At 35.1% G+C, this 27,907-nt stretch overlaps 5 protein-coding genes across 9 annotated transcripts; 1 reads left to right on the top strand and 4 right to left on the bottom strand.

Annotated features, from left to right (window-relative positions):
• Window positions 1-1,576: 1,576 nt before the first annotated feature.
• On the bottom strand, window positions 1,577-4,474 carry LOC111789962 (uncharacterized). Its single transcript, XM_023670707.2, has 5 exons — window positions 4,168-4,474; window positions 4,043-4,087; window positions 3,678-3,965; window positions 3,408-3,589; window positions 1,577-1,980 (listed from the first exon to the last, which is right to left on the bottom strand). Exons 1-5 carry the CDS (start codon window positions 4,382-4,384, stop codon window positions 1,798-1,800), a joined length of 915 nt encoding a protein of 304 aa, XP_023526475.1. The 5' UTR covers window positions 4,385-4,474; the 3' UTR covers window positions 1,577-1,797.
• Window positions 4,475-5,603: 1,129 nt separating this feature from the next.
• Window positions 5,604-7,978, bottom strand: LOC111788683 (allene oxide cyclase, chloroplastic). The gene is made up of 3 exons (XM_023669122.2): window positions 7,679-7,978; window positions 7,474-7,595; window positions 5,604-6,319 (listed from the first exon to the last, which is right to left on the bottom strand). The coding sequence occupies exons 1-3, from the start codon at window positions 7,896-7,898 to the stop codon at window positions 5,918-5,920; spliced, it is 744 nt and encodes a 247-aa protein (XP_023524890.1). The 5' UTR covers window positions 7,899-7,978; the 3' UTR covers window positions 5,604-5,917.
• A 4,177-nt stretch (window positions 7,979-12,155) lies between these two features.
• On the top strand, window positions 12,156-15,086 carry LOC111804490 (uncharacterized). Its single transcript, XM_087117997.1, has 3 exons — window positions 12,156-13,338; window positions 13,421-13,527; window positions 14,668-15,086. The coding sequence occupies exons 1-2, from the start codon at window positions 12,357-12,359 to the stop codon at window positions 13,477-13,479; spliced, it is 1,041 nt and encodes a 346-aa protein (XP_086974123.1). The 5' UTR covers window positions 12,156-12,356; the 3' UTR covers window positions 13,480-13,527; window positions 14,668-15,086.
• Window positions 15,087-19,079: 3,993 nt separating this feature from the next.
• LOC111810775 (protein NETWORKED 4A) lies at window positions 19,080-21,617 on the bottom strand. Of its 2 annotated transcripts, none has more exons than XM_023697599.2 (3): window positions 21,396-21,617; window positions 20,972-21,167; window positions 19,080-20,757 (listed from the first exon to the last, which is right to left on the bottom strand). In XM_023697599.2, exons 2-3 carry the CDS (start codon window positions 21,060-21,062, stop codon window positions 19,253-19,255), a joined length of 1,596 nt encoding a protein of 531 aa, XP_023553367.1. In that variant the 5' UTR covers window positions 21,063-21,167; window positions 21,396-21,617; the 3' UTR covers window positions 19,080-19,252. The 2 variants fall into 2 exon arrangements, with proteins under 2 accessions (XP_023553367.1, XP_023553438.1); XM_023697670.2 differs by having other exon boundaries at window positions 20,972-21,126; window positions 21,396-21,616.
• A 1,086-nt stretch (window positions 21,618-22,703) lies between these two features.
• Window positions 22,704-27,783, bottom strand: LOC111810741 (thioredoxin H9). Of its 4 annotated transcripts, XR_015411491.1 has the most exons (7): window positions 27,312-27,778; window positions 25,878-25,935; window positions 25,076-25,201; window positions 24,733-24,855; window positions 24,426-24,557; window positions 23,784-23,864; window positions 22,707-23,673 (listed from the first exon to the last, which is right to left on the bottom strand). XR_015411491.1 is itself a non-coding variant. In XM_023697521.2 (6 exons), exons 2-6 carry the CDS (start codon window positions 25,896-25,898, stop codon window positions 23,835-23,837), a joined length of 432 nt encoding a protein of 143 aa, XP_023553289.1. In that variant the 5' UTR covers window positions 25,899-25,935; window positions 27,312-27,778; the 3' UTR covers window positions 22,704-23,834. The 4 variants fall into 4 exon arrangements, 3 of the variants coding, with proteins under 3 accessions (XP_023553289.1, XP_086972917.1, XP_086972925.1); XM_023697521.2 differs by having other exon boundaries at window positions 22,704-23,864; XM_087116791.1 differs by lacking the exons at window positions 22,707-23,673; window positions 23,784-23,864 and adding an exon at window positions 24,009-24,100 and having other exon boundaries at window positions 27,312-27,783.
• Between the last annotated feature and the right edge of the window lie 124 nt (window positions 27,784-27,907).

Consider the following 27,907-nt stretch of genomic DNA (forward strand, 5'->3'; position numbering starts at 1 on the left):
GAAATTACCCTTAGTATAGTCACAGAAATAAGAAATGTATCCTAGCAAACTACAAGCTACAGTCTAGAAGGCACCCAATGCGGTACACATGCCCATAAACATGGTGCATTATTGGCTTGCGTATGCCAATGCCAATATTGATTATAGCTTTACCTCAACTTAGTGAAGTAGAATAGCCTTATATTTTTTTCGAGTTAAACGAGAGTGAGGATTCGAACATTTCACTCTTAGACAAGGACGTATGCTATACCGCTTAAACTATGTTTAGATTAACAAAAGAGTGTTATACTTATACATTGGTACATAGCTTTCTTATTGTGAGACAATTACATTTATTACCATTAAACTGTTGTCATTGCCACATAGGACACTTTGAAGTCTCATTCAAAATATTCCATTGAAGATTTTTGCCAATCAGTGATTCGTCATTATTTATCTTATTTCTAAGATTGGTCATCAATCATTTGATTACATTAATGATAGCGAGACCAAAAAACAATGTTCTGTTGAGAGGTGTTAATTGATCCCAAATGAAGTCTTACAAGCGTTCCTTACAGCTGAACTTGGGCTTAGTATTAAACGCTACGACTAATATTGAAGCCTAAGTTGCTAGATTTGAGTAAAAGTCAGGTTTTCATTAAAATTTACCGGGCACCAAAAGAGGGGAACGTGAAACATGTGTTTTTATACTCCATTTTATATACTCTCTCGAGGGTCAAGTCCACATGAGACTTCCATTGCAGATGTCCTGTTGTCTCCTCTCTCCCATCTCCCTGCTTCTCAATTTTCCTTGCTGTAAAAAGGGAATTTTGACTAGCTCGTCGAGGAGAACTATCTTAACTGAGGGTCGAGTTTTCCTAATGGAAGAGATGGCATCTCCTTCAAATCACTTCTATGGTTGAGAATCAAGTAGATTTAAGTCTATTGTTCAGTTGAGTTAGATGGGCCAGAAAAATACTAGTATCGGAAAATTCTTTAAAAAAATTGTTCTTTTAGAGGGAGCATATCTGTATGTTAACTAGGGCGAGCTATTGAACTCGGGTAAAGTGCGAAAACATACGTATTCGAAGATGGGATGGTTCCTTAAACACAAGTTGGAAGATACCTGCCATTGAGAAGATTTTTGTCGTTGTACCGTGCATAAAAAGGTTTTGCACATTCCTTTTTTCAAATCTTCATATATATGAATGGTTGAAATTGCTGTTCCATATCACGATTAGTTTGTTGTTCAAGTATAGTTTTCGTTATTTATTCACATTTTTTTAGACTTGGTTATTCCTTCATAAAATATTTAAAAGATTTTAGAAGTTCTTCACCATCATGTTTGAATATTCAAACTAATGTGATATGTACGTTTTGAATTTTTTACTGTTTTGATATTAGTGGGTCCTGGATTGGGGCTGTTTTATTAGCTCATGAAGCACTTGTGTTGCAACTAGACCAATCTTCCTTTTTACTTCACACTTTTTAGGGATCCATTGTATGATTTATCTATAATATTAGACTTGGATCAGTAATCCTAGTTATTGAAAGGTTTGTTTGTCTAAAGGTAAAGACAAAAGGCATGCACGTGAAGTGAGAAAGATAAAGCTGCTCCCAACTTTCACCATCCCAATAAACAATAAACTAAAGCAGAGAGAACCACGAAACTAAGAGCCTTAACCTTTCTTACGCAGGCCTGAGGTCTCTCCATGATTGCCCTTAATTTCTTAACATGAACACAAACCTCACTAACACCCGGGAAAATATGCCTGAATATAGATAGAATCTCCTTTTGCCATTTTGCTCAGGAACTTTTCAGCACCCTTTTAAATTCAAATGAGGTAAGAAATTCTTCGTTCTTGTTTTGTGTTTATCTGTCTGTCTTGTTCTCATCCATGACAGGCACCCACCTTGCCTCCACCTTTGCTCCTTTGCACTGTTTCTATCTCCCTTTTCTCCTTTTGTCATCTCCTTTTCTTTGCTTGCTTTAATTGTCACCTGCACTCAATATTTGCTAATTTAGGCATTTTTATGTGAACATGACCCTCCTGGAAATCTGTAGAAAATGCTCAAACTTTGTTGTACAATATCTCTGTGTTGGAATGAAATTTCATGCCTAAAACGAGAAATTTAGCCTCGTGAAGGACCGTACAACTAAATGATGTTTTGGGCCTCTAATACATTTGATTGAGAAAGTAAAGGTTTCATTAATTTAGAGTTGTTACCTTTTCCTCCCCAACTGAAAGGTATAAATCTGTTGTTATTGGGAAGGAAAATAGAAAGGCACACAGCCCGAGTTACTCACCATAATGAGGCCATAATCCTGCCAAACAATGGTAAAGCCAGCCACACTGGTGAAATGATGAACCACAGTTCAATCATACCAGTAAGACAAGATCCAGAAGGTTCACTTCTTATGCTGGACGATAACCTTTGAGAACTGTTTTTTCGTTTTACTTTCTTGTTTCTTTTCACTTTTAGTTTTTCCCTTGAATCCCAGCCCACCTGTGGACTGATTTTGAAATTATTCTTACTGATATTGAGGTACAAGCATGTGGATGTCTTATGAATGACAGATGCAATGACTCGGATACTTTTTTTTTTTTTTTTTGCATTATTTTGGCCATTCGACCATGCTCTACAAATGCATAACCATTTTTTTCCAGAAAGAGAGAAATAAAGCAGAGATTTCTACATAAAGTAGCAGGAACTGTGAGAACCCATTTTGTATTTTCCAGGAAAGAATCTCGATGGGCTCCACAATAAAGCTAGTATATGGTGGGGAGATGGTTGGGGAAGTGGGATTGTTAAATGCATGGTACAGAGTTTATGGTGGTTGGGGTTTGGAAATACGTTTTGTGAAATTGGCTTTGTTCATGTTCTGATATATTCTTGGTTAGAATCCTCCAAGTTTTCTTCTCTTTTTCCCTTTTCCCTTCTGATTGATTCTTTTTTTCTGTCCGGAAAATGCTTCCCACAAACAGAGACAACCACAACTGTATGAGTTGTTGGGAAACAGACAACGATAGGAGAAAATCATAGGACTGTGAACTATAAGCCTATGTGAAGAAGCAGAAAATGGTGTCAATTTTACTCTTACACTTCCCCCATCTTGTTAGAACTTCATTCTGAATCAGTCGAGCCTAATCTTGACGACCCCATTTGTAGAAATGCACTATTAGCACTCTTATGTTTTGGGTTATGGGTTAATCAGCCTGAAATTTATTCCTAGATTGATTTTTTTTAGCTTAATAATACGTAGGGATGGTGGTGATTCATACTTCTAACCTTTTTGTTGAGGCTATATGACTTCTTCCTAGATTTCTTGATTAGTTGGGTTGTATTAAGCTTGTGATTTCAAACCCCTTTGATCTTCCTTTTACTAAATCATGATTATCATTTCAAAGATCAAAGAATGTACATACCCCTTCCTCTGATTTCTTTGTTTGAGTAGAACAAGAATTTGGTGAATTAGTTTCTTCTTTCCCACATGCCTTTAAGGATGTCACCATGGGAGGCGTGGAAGCAGGGCTAGGACATGTTGAACTTCTTTCAGGTGGTGTGCTTTGAGTTCCAACATCCTTTGTCATCCCTTCCACTTTCTTTTCTACAACTCAAACATGGAAACTTGTTCATATTGAGAATCCAACTTCAAATAAATCTTTCAAAGCATGCTATAAAATTTGTGATGGTACCTGGAATTGGATATCGATTAACTGCTTCCTCTTGGGGAAAAGTAATCGGCCTTTCATGGTGTTGTCTTGACTTGGTGGAATAAACTAAAGGAGCAGACATGGTGATTCTGCTACTGAAATTTCTGAATGACCTTGCACTTAGTGTTTTAGCAGATAAACACTCCATTGGAACCTCGCCTGAAAGAGGATTGCAGATATACTTCTCTGCTTCATACCACTTTGAGTTCAAAGAAAACTGATCAGGCGACAAGCTTTCCCACATATTATATCTTGACTTAGCTTGCAATGCTGCACAAAAACTCCATTTTTGACATTTTACAGCCAAAAAACGATTGATTTCTGATGTGTTTACAAGAATGTGTTACCTTTGATAGCAGCAGTGAATGAGTAGGTTGATGGGTCAATTTCATCTGCAAAAGAAAAAAGATGAGAGAAACCCATGACAGGAAAAACTGACTTGAACCAGAAAACAGAGAAGTAATTAAAGTACCTCTCATGGAGTAATAGCCTGGTGAAGAAGCAGTGCTGGAGATGGTTATGTTTGATCTGAAGGATCTGCCATCTTCCCTTAAGCTTCTTAAATAAGACCCTGAAAAACGTCTGGAACTTGTGTTCTCACACTTGAACCTTCCCTTAACTGGCCACTCTCTCAAATTGAAGTCCTCTGGTTCTTCCCTTCTTTGCGAGCTATAATGAAACTGCTCCATTCCAAGACTCTGAACCTATGAGCAACTAGTTGAATTCAAGCCTTTTAAACCCCTTCAAGCTTCCAAATATCGGTCTCTTCTCAGTAGTTTATAAGCCCAAATGTTCTCCATCATGCTGTAAAAACAAATTATCACTAGTTAATGATTGTTTTGTATAATGTCAAATTTATTTCTCTAATTTTGTCCTTTATTATCCCATATCTGAAAAGGCTGAGTTCCTTTTTCCCAAATAGAACAAGTAGCTCCCACAAGTCCATTTCATCAAAATTTTGAGTCTCAATTATTGGTGTATATTGTTAGGATTGTGTTTCAAATAATGGGCCTCATACTAAGTTGTTGTATAGCTCAAAATGTTTCCCATGAAATGTCATTTTGTTTATGGTGTTTCCCCGCCATGCAATTTCAACTTCCCACTTCAAAATTTTTGATGTCATGTCATGTTCTAAGCTTCCAAATTTTGTTGTTCATATGATTACATAGTTGATTTTTTGATGTTTCCTTTTCCTAGTTTAGTGTAGAAGTGTCTATAGAACAAGATAGGAGTGGGGACGGAGATAGAGAAAGGGTAATAGGTTCCTCCACAGAAAAATTTATAACGTATGTATCTTTAATTTTAGTTAAATTATAGTTAAACTAATGAAAAATTATGTCTAACAATAGAGATATATCTGTTTTAACTAAGAAATACTATTTTCATTTGAATGAAGTTTTTGGAGAAAGGAAAAGCAAAATATGAGAATTTATATTCAAAATGAACAATATCATATTGTGGAGAGTCGTAGGTGCATTTCTTTAAATTTCTTTTTAAAAAAAATTATTTGCTCCAATAACGTGGTTCAATAATTCTATTAGGAACATGTGATTTTATTTGATAAATAATTTCAGTAGGATGACATATTTTTATTTTTAAATATTAGCTAAGAACTCAAATATATTTTTTAAAAAAATTGAAAATTATTTTTTAAAAATAAAGAAATACAAATATAATTTTTAAAAATAAAATAATTATCAGAGTAAATGGTTGTTAAGTAGAACATAAATGTATAGAGCAAGTTTGGAAAGAAAAGAACCACGGAAATCAATTGTCCTTCCGTTGTAGATTTGTCATAATGAAGTGAATTCTATACTCAAATAGAAGTATCGTACAATCCAAAATATCTATTAAAACGAAGTAAAAAGAGTTTTAATATGCATCAAAGGAATGGGTCATCATAAACGGTTTCAGAAATGGCGGGGTAAGCATGGTTCGGGCATTAATATTAAAAAATAAAATAAAAATAACAACAATAATGATTATAACAAAAGAGTAAGTTGAAGACAATAATTATTCTACAACGTTGAAGAAATGGCGGGGGCATAATATCTTTGATTGCACCAATCTATTAGTGATTCCCATCGACTATGTTGACATTTTCCTTTCGTCCCTTTCACTATGTTTGGCCACTCTCTTTTAATATTATTATCGCTTTCGATTTTCTGTTTCATCAAATCTCCCACCATTAATCAATTAGTGCTCCACTCACTAACCCTACCCTAGTTAGTGAAACCAGGAATAGTGGCTTGTGGGTGGCAGGCCTTGGCATTTGGGCTGGGCTCAGCAGCTGGGCTGGGCTCGGTGGGCTTCACAGAGAGTTCTGCGGGCAACTCCCTAATGCCCTTTAGGTAGAAGGTATAGAAAAGCTTGAAGGGGAAAATGATCTGCTGCAGCTTAACCTGACCTGTCACACCTTCGAAGATTCCTGACCCGCCAGTCACAGCCAGATACGTGTCCTCGTAGGTAAGGTATGGCCCCTGCACTGCTATGTGACCGTAGTCCCCAAAGTAAAAGCTGTAGATGGCCTCGTAATGGTCACCTTTCTTCTCAGGTTTGTTTTGCACCAATATGCACAGCCCCGCTGTAATTCCTACCCGTTTTTGCAGGTCTCCGGTGTATAGCTGTAATGATTTTTAATATTTTGAAAAATAATTAATTAATACACTATTCATTAATCATCATGAACGTGCTTCTTATTGATTTATAAAATTAAATAATTAATTATATTAATTTTTTTAGAATAGTTAAAACCTTTCGAAAAAGGAAGAGATGATGAATGATGACTTTTGGTTGTTTATGCTTATTCATCCAAGAAAAACCAACAACTAATTGGTCGCAGGTTGCAATGATAATGAACCTATTCTTCCGAGGAGCCTCACATCTACTATTGAGAAAGAATTATGGATTTATAGGTAAAGAATATCATCTCCATTAGTACGAAGTCTTTTAAGTAAATCAAAAACAAAGTCATAAGAATTTGTATTCAAAATAGACAATATCATACTATTGTGGACATTGGTGGTTTTTAACATGGTATCAAAGTTATGCCCTTAACTTAGCCATGTATATAGAATCCTCAGGTGTCGAACAAAGAAGTTACGAGTCTCGAAGGTTTAGCCAAAAGTGACTCAAGTGTCGAACAAATTGTGTAATTTATTCGAGGGTTCTAGAAAATGAGTCAAGCCTCAATTGAGAGAAAGTTGTTTGAGAGTTCCATAGGCTTCTGGTTTAGTCAAGAGTAACCGAAGTGTCAAACAAATTGTGTAATTTGTTCGAAAGTTCTAAAGAAAGAGTCGAGCCTCAATTGAGAGGAGGTTATTCGAGGGTTCCATAGACTCCCAGAGAAGCTCTGTGATATACTTTATTTGAGAAGATGATTATTAGGAGAGGAGTCTCACATTAGTCCTCGACTATAAGAGGAACATCATGGATTTATAGTTAAGAAACATTATATCGGTTGGTATGAAGACTTCTAGAGAAACCAAAAGTAAAGTCACCTGAGCTTAGACTCAAAATGGACGGAACGGAAGGTGGGATAAACACCAAAGAGACAAAGGACGCCAAAGAGATGGAAATCCTTTGATATTCAAAAAATCTCCCCGAGAAGAACTAAAAACTATGAATCTAAGAGCATTCTGGTCAATTTAATCTCTCAGAAAACTGAATTCTCTATAGATAAGATGCAGTAATTTCTCCAGAAGCAACACGACTTAAAATTGATAACGTGAATGCAAATTGAAAGCATAGAAAATTACAGATAAGAAAGTTCACTTACTTTGTTAGTGAAAGGAACCAGATCGCCAAGCGCATTTGTATTCTTCTGGCTTAACCTAAGATACGCAGGACTTTGACGATCCCTCTCGTTGATTTCATAAACGTATAATTCCTGAACTCTACCTACAGAAACCAAAAGAAAGATCAAAATCCACATAGATGCTCAAAACCGAATGTAGATTCATTGCAAAAACCTAAAAACTCACTTGGATTAGGAGAAGAATCAGAGGCGCTAGCCTGGCTACGGCAAGCGACCGATCTTCCATGCGCGAAGAAACTCAGATTCTTGGGAGCGGAAAAGAGCTTGGAGCTCTGAGTGAACAATGGAGCGGAAAGCTTGACGGAAACAGGACGATTAATAGAGGAATTACTCGGATTCGCACAGGCTAATCTCACAGAGTTGGAAACTGCTCGCAGAGCTGCCATCGACGATGATTTCGAACCCTGATTTTGGTGTTTGGATGCCGAGAGAGTAGAAGAGCGGACGTGTTTGTGAGAATAAAAGGAAGTGAAGGGATTGCCTCTTTAAATATAGAGAATATTGGGCGCTTTTAACTAATTATTAATAATTATTGGGTTATTTTGCACCGTGGACGGTGCGCATGTGGAAACCGTGGGTACGGCGGTGGACAACAGTCAAACCGGGCACTCTTCCACGTGGCGATTTTCCATTGGTAGAAGTGGTAATCCGTCTTTAATTTCCACGTGTGAAAATATCAAAATTATAGAATTTAAAAGTTGAAATTTTCATGTGGAAAATATGTTGTTTCAGGCAGACAGATACTTTTGGAGGCAAAAAATGGTCGGCATTTACTATCTCTACACCAATAAATAGTAAATTAATAATGGATAATACAATTTTACAATTAAAAAAAAAAAACTTAATTATTAAAAACTTTTATGCCTGAAAATGAAATTTATTATTTATTATTTAATTTTGAAAAAGTGATGAAATGAAGCCCAATTAGGCCCATGAAACTTCAATGCTGGAAGAGTGGGCCTTATAGCCCGTGAGGGAAATCGGCCCATTTCCTATAATATTCACTTCCATCTCTCTCCCTACCCTACGTCTTTATCTTATCAAGGCCAACCCACCTTTACTTGGGCCATTTTGGACATTTCACTCCACATTGGTTTTAAATTTTCAATTATTTCATCTCCCATTAAAATATTCGCATGTTTCACAAAATTTCAAAAGAAAAATTAACTTTCTTAAATTTCTAAAACTTCATTTAAAATTTGAAAATATTTATAAAAAATATTTAGCAAGAGAAAAAAATTAATTAATATAAATAAATAAATAAATAAATAAATTGATTGAAAGTGATAAAATTATTCTGTCTCAACAATAATAAATGAAGCAGGAGGTTAGTGTTGGTATTTCAAATCAGAAAGCAAATATATCAAAACAATCCCAACATACACGTCACCACCCATATTACATCTCAGTAATTGCTTTATTAAGAATTAATTAATTAATTTTTTGCTATATTAGTTGGTCAAAAAATTAAATCCCAATAATATATCAAAAAAAAGTTGATGAGGTGGACCGTGGGGGATGTATATGAAATTGGTCCGCCAGATGCACTGAATTTAATAAATAAATAAATAAATTAATTAATTAAAAAAATGTATGAATTGAAATATTATTGAGGGAGACCAGCTTTTTAGATGTAATAATCAATAAAAATAAAAAATAAAAATTTAATTTTATTAGCATCAGCAAACAGAGGTTGCTTACTCACCCACCTTTTGTCTGTGGGTCGCTTCACCTGGATCCATCATCCTCTACGCAACAACCACATGTCCAAAACTCCACGTAATATTAGCTCAAGTGGACACCACGTAATATTAACTCCAACCATTTGAGCGTAGAAACTTCTTTTTAGTAGATGCGTTTTAAAATTATGGGACTGACAGCGATAAGTAACTAACTAAAGCGGATAATATCTACGAGCAGTGAAGCTGTAGAATATCGATGGATGGAGTAAACGAGTTTTGGGTCGAATCGCTTGGATCGAAAAACTGTGTGTAACCTTTCAGTCCATGAGTTGGTTCCCTCACTTTGTTTGTGAATTGTGTTGAATTGGAAGGGGGGGCCTGGATGAGGCAGAAAAGAAGCAAAACCAAGTATAGGTTTCCCCATATTCTGAAATGAATTAATGGGTATTGGTACTTTTAAGAGAATATGATTTGTGAGTGAAGCATTTCCACCACATACACACCCAATTCTTCATTATTACACGTTTGCTCTGACATACCGTATGATGTCTGGTTATGATACCATTTGTAACAACTCAAGCGTCCTCACTAGCACACCACCCCATGTCTGGCTCTGATACTATTTGTAACAGCTCAAGTCTATAGCTATCTGTTATTGTCCGTTACGTATCGTCATCAGTCTCATGGTTTTAAAACATGTTTGTTAGGGAGAGATTTCCACACTTTTATAAATAATGTTTCGTTCTCCTCCTTACTCGATGTGAGATCTCACAAAAAGTTTTCAAAATAATTTTTCTTATCTCCTCGTATATTGCTCTGGCCCAACCTCTTCTCATGGAAATCAAAAGCTTCTTTGGGAGATGAAACAAAAGCTACAAATTACTCACTACCAATATATGAACGCGGTCAGTTTCATGATTTTTAAAATGCATTTACAAGAGAAATGGTCTAACCCTACTCTGATTAGTGTCTTGCATCATCTTAGCTTTGATACCGTTAGTAATAACACAAGTACACCGTTAGTAGATATTGTTTATTTTGTCTGTTACGTATCATCGTCAGCCTCATGATTTAGGATTTAGTCCACCCTTATAATGAATATTTCGTTCCACTCTAGAACCAATGATATATGGATTTGTAAAAAAGTAGCAGTTTGTAAATTGTCTTCTTCCGAAAATGTTGGGCCAGTGAACTGACTGATCTTCTTTCCTTTCGTTTCGTTTTATTTTCCCAAAGTGTACGTTTTATTTTTTATTTTGAAAATTGAATTATTTAATGGAGCTATAAAACCTAAACTCATTAATTATTTAATGGCTGCCCTTCTATATCTGTGTATGTACACATTGGAGTAAATAGGCAATAGTTCTAAGATTTTCTTCTCGTCCTTTCCATAAATTTCTGCACATCTATAAAGTTGCTATCCATTTTTAACCTCTACAATATATATATATATACACACACATGCATATGTCAATATCGATATAATTAAATTGCATTCGGAGGGAATAGAAAGATCAAACGCTAGAATTTCAAGATGATATTAATCTTTGATTACAATAGAGTGATTGGTAGTGTACTCGGGACATTTTTTTACAATATTTGGAGCATGAATAAAATAATATATATTTGAATTAGTTGAGCTATGCTTAAATTGACAAGTTTAACTAGTTGTAAAGAAACCAAAAATAATATGCTATCGAAAAATAAAGAGAAAACAAACACATTAGAGAGGTGGAGATGCCTGACCACTAATCTATACTCAAGCGTAAGTTCCCGTTGTTTTCATTATGATATGTTTTCCGAACATTTTTTCTTTATGTACTTTAAAAATACGTAAGAGTGGAGATTCAAATATTTAGGCTAGAGTTAGCTTGATGAATATCTAGACTTTAACAGTAACAGTTCGAAGTTACTTTGGCTCTCGAGTGCAAAGGCAGGAGGGAGCTTGACTGCAAAACCCACCCGTCGAGCAGGGACGAAAGTCAGCCTTAGTGATCCGACGATGCCGAGTGGAAGGGCCGTCACTCAACGGATAAAAGTTACTTTAGGGATAACAGGCTAATCTTCCCCAAGAACTCAAATCGACGGGAAGGTTTGGCACCTCGATGTCGGCTCTTCGCCACCTGGGGCTGTAGTATGTTCCAAGGGTTGGGCTGTTCGCCCATTAAAGCGGTACGTGAGTTGGGTTCAGAACGTCGTGAGACAGTTCGGTCCATATCCAATGTGGGCGTTAGAGCATTGAGAGGACCTTTCCCTAGTACAAGAGGACCAAGAAGGACGCACCTCTGATGTACTAGTTATCGTGCCTACGGTAAACGTTGGGTAGCCAAGTGCGGAGCGGATAACTGCTGAAAGCATCTTAGTAGTAAGTCCACCCCAAGATGAGTGCTCTCCTATTCCGACTTCCCCAGAGCCTCCGGTAGCACAGCCGAGACAGCGATGGGTTTTCTGCCCCTGCGGGGATGGAGCGACAGAAGTTTTGAGAATTGAAGAGAAGGTCATGGCGAGATGAGCCGTTTATCATGACGATAGGCGTCAAGTGGAAGTGCAGTGATGTATGCAGCTGAGGCATCCTAACAGACCGGTAGACTTGAACCTTGTTCCTACATGACCCGATCAAGAAGATATTGTCAGCTTTAGTTCATTACGTACCGAATCAGTGAAAACCTAAGCGGGAGGAGGTGAGAGGTGAGAGGAGAGAGAGAGGCCCCCAGTCTATGTCAGAATTAAAGATGGGTTTTTTGTATGGAGAAGAAAACTTGAAAGAGATTCAGATAAGTGGGCTTTTATGCTTTGTACGTTGGTCCCATATTTAGTGGCAAAAACCCTCAAATCATGTGTTCCTTCTTCTTTTCCAATTATATACATTTCAGTCATCCCCTTCTCCCCATTTATGCACTCTTTCTTCTCCTCCTCCTCCTCCTCCTACGCTTTGCCCTAATTATATCACAATATCCTTTTGTCCCCTAAATATTCCACTTCCTTTAGTGCATACTTTCCCCTAAAGAAAAAAAACCCTAATTTGAACTCCACTTGTACATGAAAATATGGCAATTTCATTTCTTGATGAAGGGGTGAAATTTGTATAAGGGGATGATAATGGGTGGTGCTCATCAGCTGTTATAGTAAGGACTAAAGTTACCCCAAAAGTAGTAGCCGATCATGTTTTCTTCCACCAACAATCTCCACCTTTTCCCTGTTCAACACTACTTGGTCCCATCTTCTTCTTCCTCCTCCTCCTCTTACCACCAGCTGGTTCCTCCTCCTCCTTTTCCTCCTCCTCCTCCTCCTCCTCCTCCTCCTGGGCCGGGGGTGGCGTCTCGTGCGAACAACGTGTTGGTCCCGCAAGATCTGCAAAACCCATTTGTTGGAGTGGGTGAAGAAGGAAGGATGAAGAATGAGGAAGAAGGGCAGTGTTATTGTTGTGGTGTGAACAAAAAGAGCAGAATGAAGAAAGATCGGCATAGCAAGATTTACACAGCTCAGGGTTTGAGAGACAGGAGAGTTAGATTATCCATTGAGATTTCTAGAAAGTTCTTTGATCTTCAAGACATGTTGGGTTATGACAAAGCTAGCAAAACCCTAGACTGGCTGCTCAACAACTCAACAAAAGCTATTAAGGAGTTGACAAACTCAAAAAACAACAACAACTTGTATAACTTTGATTCTGAATTTCAGGCTCACAAAACAACATTGCCTAAATGTTGTAAGAAAAATGTTGGATTCCATGATGTTTTGGCCAAGGAATCTAGGGCAAAGGCAAGAGCAAGAGCTAGGGAAAGAACAAAGGAGAAAATCATGAGTAAATCCCAACAAGCTTTACCTGAGATTTTCAGCCACCAATTCCGCTCTCCTCCTCCTCCTCCTCCTCCTCCTCCGCCGCCACCGCCTGCTTCGTCGTCGTCTTCTTCTTCCATACCCGTCGTTCAAAAAGCTGCAGCGAGCTCGTTGGATCAAGAAAACAACATCATAGGAATCATGTGGAAGCCATCTCCTATGATCACAAAAGGAGATATTTATTACAATAATTGCAACAATTTCTATTTTCCTTCCAATCTGCCTCCCAATTGGGACATCAATGTTGACTCTTTTGCCAGACCACAATCTGGGTTTTGCTCCATTGCCAACATGGATTCTCTCCCAGGTTTTTTTTTTTTTTTTTTTTTTTTTTTTTTTTTTTTAATTTTTGAAGAACATATAGATCATTGTTGAGGTGCAATTTGCAGAATTTCAAGTGTGTGCGAAGCCATGGGATAGCTGCAGCAACAACCAACACCTGCACTAACACTTACATATCCATGGTGGTCTGCGGATTTAATCCCACTTTTTATATGTAAGTTCTAGTGATTATCAGTTCAATCATCTTTTTAATCCCATTTTTCTACATTTATTTCTAATTTCATGTTAACAAAATATATCAAATGACTAATTAACTTGAATAAGCTATGTATTTCTAGATAATTGTTACGGGTACCGACCAGCATGAGATATGAATGAAAAATTAAGTGCTTAAAGTTTATTTGTTTCGGGAGATCTGAATGAAAAATTAGGGGTTAAAGTTTCTTTGTTTTAGGAGATCTCTTCCTCACATAGTTTATTTTTACTTCTTTGTTTGTTTCGATATATTTCGATCGTGGGTCATATCTAATAGGGAGATTGTTTAGAATTTTAAGAGGGATCCTTCTATCACCCGTGAATGAAAGAGAAGACTTCGTTTTTAGTTTTATACTTATGGAAACGAGAATCGAGGCCTTTGAATCATAAGTGTGTGTTGGACAGGGGAACTTGGGATGTGGAAAATGTTCCATGAAGCTTTAGTAAAGAGCTTCAACAAATTAAATTCAATTGAAGTTCTATGAAGAACATTCAAGAAGCCAAGGAAGTTGAAGATGATAGCAATAAACTCAAATTAATAGAGCATTATCAGTAGAACTATTCACAAATGAAGCTAACCAAACCAAGCTCTAAATTCAGCTAACAGCTCTTTGGACATTATGCTTTGATACCATATTTGATTTTGGATTGGTATCACCGTAAATCTCAACCCTAAATAACTCAAGTTTTGTCAGGAACTATGAATCTCCACCGTGGTATGTAGGTATGATATTGTCTAATTTGAACATAAGCTCTAGTATCTCAATCCTTACTTATAAACCTATGATCAACCCCTTAATTACCCGATGTGGGACTCCTCTCTCAATAATCCTCAACACGCTTTTAGGGCATATTGACGAGAGTTTTCGATTGAAAAAAGGAAAAGGGCATGAAGCCCAACATAGAAGATGAAGAAAACTACCTATATTAAGCTTATAATATGCATATCCCTTGAAAATGAAGATGAACATGGAATGATTTGGTCATATGAAGGCATTTTTCAAGCATACATATCAATTTCTTTCGATTTAAGCCCTTCTGATTGGTTTTCTGACATGAATGGATAGCTTGTTCATATGATATTCATAATAATGTGCAGCCAAGATGAGTGTTTGAAATCAGCTTTGGAGCAGTGAAGGCTTTGGTGCCACAAAAAAAGGATGGAAGCATTGGGAGATTGAGTTATTTTGTGATGAATTAGGACATCATCCCTATCATATCTTTATGTATTTGTTATCTCTCTTTTTTGATGTAATTAATGAAGCAAACAGATTTGAATGAAACACTAATGATTTGAATCTAATATTGTTCCAGTTGTGACCTAAGTTTGATGTGTGTGATATGAATATGATGTTTCTAAGTAGATGTTTTTTTAAAACATTTTGGAAAACAATAAAACATACTTAGCTACTATTAAGATAATCATTTATACAATCTAGCTTATAGTTTCATGTCTTGAATATGATGCACGGTATATAGCGTATCAATTTCGAAATAGATACTTTTACGTTTCGGAAAAGAAAAGGAAAAACTTAGCTAATACTAAAAGTAAAGAATTATTCAAAGAGATCTGTATAATAATATCAATATTTCTAAGTTAACGTAAAAATGTTACTCTAAGGTAGCTGTAACAACACAAACTCACAGCTAATAGATACTGTCCTCTTTGAACTTTTCATTTCGGGCTTTCTCTCAAGGTTTTTAAAATACGTATGTCAAGGAAAAATTTTCACTCTTATAAAAAATGTTTCGTTCCCCTCTCTAACTGATGTGGGGTCTCGCAATTCACCCCGTTTAGGTGCCCAGCGTCCTTACTGGCACTTGTTCCTCTCTCCAATCATTATAGGATCTCACATTAAGTCTATGCGTATATTGTTTCTTTTGGACTCTTTCGAGCCACTATTCATATTTGAACTCCGAGTTCGACCCAAAATTGGAAACTAAATTAGGTTAAAAGAATTTGGAGTTCAGTATCATGTGACATTGGTCGAGCTCATATGAAATACTAGGTGTTTTTGCTTCCTATTTTTGAACATGTGACAATTTAATGCCAAATATGTTGGTTTTTTTTTCCTAGTACAACATAGATCATATAGACAAGTCAAGGTAACATATGTTGCATGTGGGTCCTATGTATTTTTAACTAGTACAACCTTGTATTTTTTTATTTTTTATGTTTTAAATTTCCTTGTCTTTATACATTATCTCATCATAAAAATTAATGTGTATATAGTTTTTTTTTTTTTTTTTTTTTAACTTCTACCTTCAATTTTACCCTCAATTGCCAAAGATTCCTTGTTGAGGGCTTCTCTTAATCAAATCAATAATTAAACATGATATCAACCTCTAATTTGTTTGTGATTTTTAGCACAAATATTATTTTAATATTTCTAATTAATTATAATGACTTCAATCAATTTCTAATTATTTCATAAAAATTGAAAGTAAATCCAAACTCAAACAAACCCCGCTTTAAATTTATAAAAAAAGGAAAAATAAATAAATTTTGTAACCGTCCAAATCCACCAGTAGTAAATAAAATTTAAGAATATCCCATCCGTAATATACGGTCAAAAGTTGGGTTATTTTATTTATTTATTTATTTATTTATTGGGAAAAGAAAATATAGGAATCAGAGATAGATGTTAGTTCATAGGAACTGTAATAAAAATTGCAGGCCTAATTTATATAGGAGAGGTTAGATATAATTATAGTCACATAACATAAAACCTAGAGATACAGACAGAGCATTTATATTTTATATTCAACCCATTAATACTTACCTAATTAAGGACACTAATTTTTAATCATTAACCAATTATTTAAAAAAAAAATTATCTAAAAGGTAATTAATGGATAGAAATGGTTCCCTAATTAATGTGGTTTTTTTTTTATTAAAGAAAAAAGTTCATAAAAAAAAATATGAAAATTAGAGAAAATCCTCCTCTTAGTTTTAAATTTTTAATAATAAAGATGATTCTTTAATTTTTTTTTTCCATACCCAAAATACACCGGTGAAAAATGAAGCTAAATAAAAATATTTTTAAAAAATAAATAAAAAATATTTAAGTTTTATGGATTTGAACTCAGTCTAAGGTTAGACGATATAGATTAGGTTGGGTTGATCCAATTTTTCAAATAGGGAATGTTAGGAACCACGACTCTTATTGTCCAGTTTGAACATAAGTTGTCATGGTTTGGTTTTGTGTTTCCCAAAATAGCTCGTACCAATAAAAATATTGTTCCCTGTATTAGTTAATGTGAGATTTACTCTCAACAATCTTGAGGGAAAACGTAGTACACATGAATGCTAAATATATTGGTGTATATATATATATATATATATATATGAGAGAAAGAAATGAAAGTAGTGGGATGTGTATAGAAGGGCAGAGAAGCAGAAGTGAAATATGTGAAAGAAATGGAAAATAGTGTTACCTTGTGGTGGGTGGATTAACATAAAAACAGAGCAAATAGTTGATAGCCATGCCATGCCATGCCATGCCATGCAAGCTTCTTCTTCAACCTATAACAAACTTTAAAAAGAAAAAAGAGGAACAAATTAGAGCTCATCATCACCCTTAACACAAGAAGAGAGAGAGCAATGGCAATGAAGTTGTTCACTTTTGCCTCATCTTCATGTTTGTGTTTGTGTTTGTGTTTGTGTTTGTGTTTGTGGGTTAAATTTAGAAGGGAAAGGGGATTGGGAGAAACAGTGGCACTGACACAAAAACTGTACACTTTTAATGCCTCCATGTATACCCCCTCTATCTAATTTATATACATACAATATATAATACCCACACTAAAATCATTACCCTTTTCTTCTCTCTCTCTAACTCCATTAAAAAAAAGGGCACAGTTTTATGAGAGAGAAAGCCATGGAAGGGGTTTAGGGTTTAGGGTTTAGGGTATAGGGTAGATTTGTAGTATTGCTGTTTCACAAGAGAATCTTCGTCTTCAAACTCTTCAGAAGTAAATAAATTAACCCTTTTTTTCTTTTCCTGTTTTTCTGCTGAGTTTGAACATCGCCATTGGCCCCTCTCTAAATCTTCATTAGGCCCTCCCTACCTCCTTTTTCTTTTTCCTTCTACCTTTTCATTCATTTTTCAATTAACTTTTCTTACATTTTCATTTGATTATATTGAATCTACGTGTTTGTTTTATTAAACTATCGGTTCATCTAAACATATATCAACTAGTTAAGATATATGATTTTTACGGAGAGATTGGAGTTTTAAATCCTATTATCCTACCCACCTTATATAACTAATAACACAACCAAACCATAATGTTAGGTTGGGTTGAATTTTTTTAAAACTAAAAATTCATGTCGGTTTCCCAACATTTTTTTTTATGGTTAGGACAACTCAACCAACCTGAAAATAGAGTTACAATACAACTTTACCTTACTCTAATTTAATATTGTTATAAAAATTAAGAATATTTGACTATTCTAACGGATAAAATAATTATTTTTACTTCTAAATGTTTGATACATGAGGTTTATTAGATTTTAGTTATTAATATAACATGTATGGTGGATAAATATAATTTTAAAAAAAAGTTATAACCCAACCAAAAAATAGAGGGTTAGATTGAGTTGAGTTGTAAGCTTTATATTATCCGGAATGAGTTTAGGTTGGTTCAACAAATTCTCCCACGCTCTTAAAAAACTATAATAATAATAATAATAATAATAATAATAATAATGTAGAAATTAAATAAAAGTATATATGGACTTAATTAATAACGACAATATTATTTGTTATTAATATGATTATTTTGTCTCTGTCTGATATTGGGCTTTGTCTCTTGGTCCACAAAGTGAGTCAGGCCTAACTCCATTGTCCCATCCTAATATCTAACAGAATCACACCCAACAGAAGCCCTGCCTCTATTTCTTGTTACATATATATATATATATATATATATATATATATTTCTCCTTTGTTAAACTGAATATAATTTTTGCTTTTAGTTTCTTGTTTTTATTTAATTTTTCTAAAGTTATCTAGAAATGAAATTTTCTCAAGTTCTTGTCCAGTAAATGGTAAAAATACGTAGACAAACTTATACTTTAAAGACTTAAATCCTTAAACTTTAGCATAAGGTAAATAATAATAAATGACAATAATTACAAGCACCGAGTTTCTCACTTGTAATTATTGTCATTTATTATTATAAGGAAAGCTGGGTGCACATCATTGTCTGATTCTACATTTGATTCAAAGAAAAAAGTATAGGATTTTAAATATTAGTGGCCATCATGGATTGAATTTATTCTGAATCTCGTAGGGCTCTTACTATCACTAGTAATCATTAGCCTAATTCATGATGGTAAAAAAAAATTAAATAAGTTTTGAAATGTTAACTTAAAAACAAAATTATTAGTAATATAGAAGTTTGTAGTTGCAAGCAAAGATCCCAGTTTCAGAGATGCACAAGCGAATGCAGGTGGAAGCATGATCATGCTCCAGCAAATATATGCAGCTTTTTGGATGCTCAATGTTAAACCAAAGCTGTCAAATGTCCATCCTTACAACTGGTCTAAATTTTTTTTAACATAATATTCAATTGTTCTTGACCTACGTTAAAAAAAATCAACTAAATAATGGTGCTCATAAACACAAAAGAAAGCAAATAGAACAGAGAATCGGACATGGTAATAAGTTTGAGAGATCTTACAGGCAACCGACCAACGCAGAGAGTGCTGGACGCGGCTTGTGCTCAATGAATGCTTCACGAAGCTCTTGATAGCCACTTCTGTAGTGCTCCAACGAGAAACAGAGCTGCCTTATGGCCTCCTTTTTCCCCTTAGCCCCATCCTCTAACATAGTTTTTTGAATTTTCACTTCTTCCTGCAACTCTGAGAGTTTCGATTTCAAATCATCAATTTGTTTGTTCTGGCTTTCAGATCTTGCAATCAAACCCTCCTTCTCTGCTTGGAGAATTTGAAGGTGATCCTCCAATTCATGGACCTGAGATTTTCTGGATTCTTTATCTGCTAGAAGTGTGTTAACCATGGCACTTATGTCATCTTTCTCAGCCATTAGCATATCATATTTGAGCTTTAGTTCGTCGTGGGTTCTATTCAAGGCTGCCAAACTTTCGCTTCTTGAAAAAAGTTCTTCCTTTAACTGACTAATCTCGTTTTGCAAAGCTGTCTCGTGAGCGTTGTGGAGGGCTCTCATTTCAGTTTTATCAGCTTCAACTTGTCTGAGAATATCTATCTGCATCTGTTCTTTCTCAGCATGGAATCGCTCCTGTGAAACTTGAAAAGCAGTTTCTAATTCCTTGATCCGAAAATGGTGGTCAGATTTTGTAGTTTCGAGTTCATGCGTAAGCCTTGTGGTCTTGTCATCTGAACTCTTGATAATTTCTTTGCACGTTTCTATCTCTCCACTCAATCTCTCAATTTTGGAATTAGATTCTAAGCTCCAAGTTTCCAATTGTTCTATTTGACGTTCCAGCTCCAGAACTCGCCTTTTTTCTACCTGGAGATCGGTCTCCATTTGTTGCTTGTCTTTTTCAGCTGACTCAAGCTGAGCCTGCAAGCCTTCTGATAGCAAAATTGCTGTTTCATTCTTCTCAACCTCACTCTTTAATCTAGCTACCTCATTCTCAGACGACTGAAGCTTTATATTTGAAACTTTTAGTTCTTCCTCAAGCCTGGTGATTCTTTCGTACAACTCATCATAATTTACCTTGTCTTCCTCATCCCCCCATAATGCCCCTCTAATTTTAGAAGGAAGCTCAGTTTGTAGCTCAAGAAGTTTTTTCTTCTGCCCTTGACCATCTCTTTGATCACGTGAAACCGCATAGTGATTGTCGACAGATTCTAATTCAGAGTCCGATGAAGAAGAAGAAGAAGAAGATTCACTTCCGTCCTTCAGAGAAAGGCTGGAGCTACCACCACCTGAGTCAAAAGAGACATCCAAACCTCTATTGCTGGACATATTGAAATCCTGTTTTTGGTTCAAACTTAATTCTGGAGTGCCTCGAGGAGATCCACAATCAGAATAAACAGGTACCTGCAATTGTAGCTCCGGCGATAACACGTTTTCAACCAACGATTGATACAAGCGAGAGAACTCCTCAACTTGAGAATCCATATCAGCACTTTTCGGAAAATTATCACTATTTTCTTTCATCGCCTTCAGCATCTGCTCAACATTCCGAGTCATTTCTGTTATAGAGAAGCTTTTTAATTATTTTCGTACGTTTCGAAGTTCTGCGCGAGACACTACTTAGAGATAACGAGAAAAGGAATAGAAGAGAGTTTTGTACATGTAGAAACCGATGTGAGCCTAATAACACTTCCTACCACTAAAGAACGAAGACTAATTACGTTATGATTGAACAAGTAACAACAGAAAACTCGATCACAAATTCTGCTTTACCTTCAAGATTATTTGATAGCCATTTAGATCTGTTCTGAATGTCATCCTCTGGCCACAATGGTTTCAGCTTCTTCAATTCCGAATTTTCCATACGATCACAAGCACCGGTAAAAAAATCTGCAGGAAAGCCTTCGAAAAAGAACCTCGAACAATTTCTTCAAGGTTATAGTACCAGTTAATCAAATAGCGGAATAACCTATGACAAGCAGCTAAAATTTCAGAAATACAAGTTGATATGCAGAAACCATCCACAAAACCACACATCTGAAATGAAACTCATTAAGAAGGTCAAACGAAAAGAAATCTCCATATTTACAACCAATCACCGAAGAATCTACTCCAAAACAACACAAATTCAAAAACAATACACTAGAGGAACCAATTCTTTAAACAAATCTGAAAAGAAAGGCAGAGGAGGCAGTACCTGATGAACTTCCAAGTTGAAGAAGAGCGCAGAGAGATCCGGAACTCAATTCAAAGAAAGAAAGTTGAAAAGCGAGTGCGATTGATAGGGGGAAGGTGGGGGCGGATTGAGAGCGAAGAAACGAAGATTACAATGAGAAAAGTTTGGAGAAAGTAAGAACATATCACAGTAGAGAGAGAGAGAGCGTAGAGACAGGAGGCTAAATGACATTTAATATTCAAAAATTGTGGAAATAACGAGAGCTCTAAGATTCCCTTTTTCAAATTCTGATTTCTTCTCATCTTACCGCTCTTTTTCCTCTTTCATATCCCCTCTACCAAATTTGCCCCTCTCTGCCTATCTCTATGTATATTTGTTATTAGATTAAATTAATAAAAATATTTTAAATTTTATTTCTTTTAATAATACCTTACCATTATTGTTTAAAAAAGATTCTCAAAATATCCCTCAACTTTTTTTAAAATATATTTAATAAAAATATTTTAATTTTTAATTTTTTTTTTTTTATAATATCCTTAATATAGATCTTGGATTAATATCTTTCTAACCTTTTAAACAATATATTTAATTCATATCTCCCTACCAAATTTACTCTATTTATGCATATCTATTATTAATGTTATAAATATAATTATTTAATTTTTAGCCACCATTCTACTGTTTAATTAAACTTTTATTATTGAAATCAATTCGAACACCACAAAATAAATATAATAAGATTATCCTTCTAAAAGTCTAACGTATAATTAGATTAGATTTAGTTATTTGGATTAGATTAGATTTGGTTGGTTATTTGGATTAGATTGAGTAATTTAGTAATATCCTATTTGATTCTGTAATGCTATATAATAGCCAATTTTATTATTGAATAGAATGAGAGATTTCTCCGTCCATTCCTAACATTTTGTCCCGTTCATTCCTAACATTTCCATCTTTGTAATTATTAAACTAAAAAAAAATATGTAACTTTAATAATGTGTTTCCCACCTTTCTAAGAAAAAAGTGATTGTTAGAACTAACTAACGGATCTACATGTTAAATCTAACAAACTAGATAAACCAATTTATCAACTAAATTTACTCCTAAATTTATAATCTAATAGCTAAATTATAAATTTCTCTTTTGTGTCAGATAAATTTATAAACTTATTCAATTTTGTGTCTTATATATAAGACATTCAACATTTTTATAAAATTTAAAAAATCTATTAATTATAAAACTGAATCCTTTAGTTTTGTAATATATATATATATATATATATATATATATATATATATATATAATAGACGAAAGACCTATAATTTCAAATAAAAACAGATCTTCAATAATTAGGTTCATGAAAAGTGGGATAATGGGTTAGATGGAAGAGACCCATTTTTGTTCAAAAAGTGGAAACTTTATCGCTACTTCATAGCCAAATGAGCAAAATAATTGTAGTTTCGTAGAGAGAGAGAGAGAGAGAGAGAGAGAGAGAGAGAGAGAGGGATTGATCCATGTTTGAGGGTTACACCCAAACGTGTAATGGAGGGAGACATCCAAACGTGGGCTTGCCATTGCCACCAGCTCCCTCTCTAAATGCCCCAATTTACTTCCCTACACTTCTCTTTCCCTTTTCCCTCATCCTATAATCCATAATAAATCTCTTTCATTCCATTCAGCGGTGACCACCAATTTTAAAGGGACACCCTTTAACCAAACTATTTTGTGGTCTTGGTTAAACACTCGATGTTGAATCTTTTCTCTCCATTCAATCCAAAAAATTGTTGAGTCTCTTTTTTCAAATTAAATAGTCAATTCATTTATTCACTGTCCGAATCTATCTCTCTAGTGTCTACTAATTCTCCTCTTTTAAAAGCAATACCATAATGCTCATTACCATGATACCATCAACCCATGCTCAACATTCAATTTATAGGAATACAGGAATTTTTGTTGTCCACGTGGCCCAATCGAATTTTTGCTCCTTTCCCTGTCATTGCCCCTCTCCCTACATATTGAGTCTAATCTCAATATTCCTCGCTTCTCAAAGGGTAAGAGCAAGAGGATTAGGCTATTATTAACGAGTTAATCATTTTAATTATGATGGTTAGCGTTTGCTTTTTTTTTTTTGGTAAAATGTGTAGGGAGTACCACCAGACTTATCCGAGTTTGGGGATGCTTATGACGTAGAATTTGGACTATCGGGGAACCCAACACCCTCCCACCACTGCTGTCATCAAAAGGGAATTCCACCGCAAAATAGCCTATCACACGAGTCCCTCCACGAAGTACCCAAAACCTAAGTAGTTTTCACTCAGTTCCTCAGTTTTGATTCTAAAATTTGCGTAGAACTAAACGGTCTAAATATAGATTTGTTTAATCTTAAAACGAATTTAGAAGCCATCGCACTTCTAACCTCCGTCGTGAACGGATTCGACGCTGGCCGCCATGCTTCCAAGGTCAGGTCCAACCGGAGGCGTAGAACGGGTGCTGGTAAAGTGAAACGAGTGTATATAAGAATAATGTACGATCGAATGATAAAATCATAGCAATAAGAAGCCATGATAAAGGGATAGCTATCCGAAACCAAACGCATTTTAAGTAATTGTAGTAAAACTTGACCCGTTGATCCTTTAGCTTTTCGATACTAATCAGGGTCCCTTTTTCTCCAAACCATCTCTGCTCTTTGGTTTGCTTGTAAAAGTTGCTGCTTCAACAGGATGTAACTAAACAAGGGGAGGGGCATATTTTTTATATGCTACAATAAGCTTTAAAATTCTTGTGATTGAACAATAAGGCAACAATTATAGTTTGGTAAGTGCTTCAAATTGCATTGCATTTGATAAAAGTACATTGTGTTCTCTTGCAAGCAAGGAACCATAAAGATTGATTTAAACCTCGAGTATGAATAAATTTCACACTGACATGTGATAATAAAGCCGAAAAGATTTCCTCTTTTATCTTTTTGTGCTTTTAGACTTCTATGCATGAATGTATTATGTATGATAATAGATGAGGAAGAAAAAGTTATCAACTCTGAGATTTCATTACCGATTCATCCATTGCAGTTATCTTCTGTTGCAGATCTGACTTGTCAGCTCCTACTAATTTATCTACTTGGCGACCATCTTTAAAGAACACGAATGTTGGAGTGGCTTTGATATCCCATGATTTACTGAGCTCCTGAGATCAGTCCAAGAAATTTCCAATCAATTCGCAAATAGAAAACAATAAAGTGCTAGACCCTTATTAGTTTAAATTAGGACTAGGGAGCTAGATTCATACTCATCTTCAACGCCTCTAAAAACACGAATTTATATAAATAAACGAAGGGCAACCAAAACGTGTTTTTACTTACAGCTAGCTCATCGACATCAATGGCCAAAAACACCATGGAAGTATACTTATCAGCAAGCTCACAATATGCTGGCGTCATGGACTTACAAGGTCTACTCCATGATGCACTGAAATTCGCAATGACCTGTTCCATAGTTTTAAGGTAAAAGAACTCTGTATATTTTTCTTCACGATTCACTTATATAAAGAAAAAACATCCTGAATTTGTTAAATGCCAAACACAAAAAATAAGAGGACTAGACCACCTTACTTGAACAGGATCTAGGTTTTAAAAATGAATGAGTGGACTAGAAATTCATTCGTCATCCTCACATTGAAGAAATAGTATATAGGGAGAAACTTACAATCTTGCCATCTCTGGTCGCTTCCAAAAGCTTCGCCTCCCACTTCTCCATCGATCCAATGAGATGTACGTTTTTGCTATCAACATTCTGGACTTCAGCATAGTCTTCTTGATCACTACTGAAAACCTACAGAATGCCAAGTGTGGATGTAACTCACTTAGAAGACAGAATTTATTTGAGCAGGTTGAAACAACACGGTTTACAATTTCATACCGTTAAAGATATGACAAAGAAATTAAAAACTATGGTCTAATCATGCATCTCATGATCAGAAGAGGACCACGTTCAAGAAATTTTCAGACTATGGGTATCAAGGATGATTGCCAAAACTTGAACAGTAACACTCCAACACTTAACGTTGACATCATGTAAATGAAGGGAAAGTCGAATAAATCAACCTTGACTATCGGCGAACAAGGAAGTGGAACTTCATATAAGAATTTCAGAATAAATCTCTTTAAAGTAGATTTGTTAAAAAATCTTTAAGAAAAAGAGAGTTCAGATATGATAATTAAAGAGGGAAATTTTGATCCTCTGAAAATTTAGTGGACTTGCATGATTCTGAACGAGTAAGAATCCACAGAAGCTAAGTGTTATTTCTTTCAAACCTCCACTTGATTATGTCTTATATGGACCCAAGGTGACCCAAGAACTTGATGAATAAAAACAAAATATACAAAGGACGGTCAGAAACTTCAGGGCTAGCAAACAAAATAAAGCAGAGAGCATACAACAGAAATCCAATACAAGACCCTGAAAACATACGACCAAGGAAAAGAGATGAACTTCCAGCCAGGCTTACCTTAGTCCAGCAGTTTCCCATTGAAATGAAAAATTAAGGTTGTTTCCAAACAGGATACCTGTTAAGTTGCAGGATATGTATCAGTCAAAAGTACATGCAGGATTAGATATTAATTCATTTTCCAATGGAGCCTGCAGGATGCAATTAGTAGCACTTGAAACTTGAAGAAAAATTCTTACACTGTGTTCAAGTTTCACGAAACACTATTTTGAACTTCTTTTTCCTTTTGCTTTGTGCAATTGTTATTTTTATTCCAACCCCATAGGATAAGAATTCTTAAGATAAGATGAGGAGGGTACAGGTAGGTTTCTACTCATATGCGATCTATTTTTGCACTAAAATGGGACGAAATTTGTTATTGGTAAATTGACCTCGCAAGTGAGATAACGTGCCTTCAAAATTCAAACTCAAGCAAACTATGTCTTTTCCAAGCACAAATCAAAAAGAAATTAACATAGGTATCAAGTGCAAGACCATGAAATCCTAACACATGGAAACATCCAGTAGCTAAGTTACATGCCAATTCTTTTTTCTCATCGGTTTAAACAGGGGAGTGTTAAGTCACATCATACAAATATTTTTATGGACCATGACCTTAAGCCATGTAAAGGGAAGGTGACAAGAGGACGATGTAATGCCTCCCTTGTTGTTTCTTAATATTATTATTCTTTTTTTCTTTAGTTCAACTGTTTTGAACTTTCTTCCTTTAGAAAGGTCATCAGCTCAATTTGACTCTAATGCGCACATTTGAAACATATATATTTGATAACTTATTTAAGAAAACTATCCTCCATAAGGGAAATGTTTCTCGATTCTCAGTCTAATTTAAATTTTTTTTAATATGTTATCACCATAAGAAATGACTTCTATGTGAACTTTTTTTTTTTTCCTTTCATGGAAACAAAGATATAGGACAACAATAATCAATACAACATTCGTGAAAAAGGATGATTCAGACACTGTTAATAACACAGTCCTGTTCTTTAGGGGATAAAAATCAAATTAAAACATTCGTTAGAATTATCTTTCAAAATCACGAATAGAGATTTCAACCTCAATACATTAGTTCCTACAAACTATTCAATCACAATCCTAAAACCAACTTCGAAAATTCATCCCTCAAGTATTACCAAAAACGATCTCTCGTCGAATTTTTCAGAAAAAAACTGCGGAATCCAAATACAAGGACAACCATAGCCGCACAGCATCAAAACATAGGATTCCATTTCACTTCAGAAGAAAATGTAAGATGCAGACATTCTACAAAGGATAAAGAATCAGAGAGAACAAAAACACAAAAAAAATAACACAAATGGTTTGTAATCAATCAACACAAACAATGAGCGCAAAAGAATTGACATATTCGCGAATTTTAGGTTGAATCGAATAAATATAATTTCCTTCTCCATATAAGCATGGACAAAACATTTTTACCTCGGGATAGCGTTGATTCAGCATCTTGTACAACTCGTCATTGAAGCCGATGCTGAAATCTCAGGAGAATCAGCGTCAGGAGAAGGAAGAGGACGAAAAAGAAAACGAAAATTTAGAGAAATGGCGGTCTAATTAAGGCCGACGTGCGTTGGTTGAAGGAGAAAGAAGAACGTCAGAGCAGAGGGAAAATTATCGAGGAGGACAAGCCAATTTTTGCGGCAATGGATCAGAACAGAGATCAACTTCCACATGTCACGATCGGATGAACATGAATACAACTGCACCGATCATAACATAACTTCCTTCCATTGAATCCAAAATTTGAGATTCCTCAAAAAAATTTTGGGCACAAATCTGTTAGAGAGCTGATGTTTCAAATACGGCTTTAGGTAATGTAAAATCTCTTATATACTAAGAACTGGCGGGAGAATTTTGTTACCATCCTTTTTCTCCTTCCTTAATGTATTTATTTTAATATAATTCTCTTATTATTAACTTTTTGTTTATTAAGTCAATTTTCTGTTTATTTAGTCCAATAACATTTAATTAATTTTTAAAGTCTTTAAATTTATTAGTCTGTGTCTAAGACTAATCTT

This window comes from Cucurbita pepo, chromosome 1, assembly GCF_057944985.1.
Source record: "Cucurbita pepo subsp. pepo isolate OVF chromosome 1, ASM5794498v1, whole genome shotgun sequence".
NCBI lineage: Eukaryota > Viridiplantae > Streptophyta > Magnoliopsida > Cucurbitales > Cucurbitaceae > Cucurbita > Cucurbita pepo.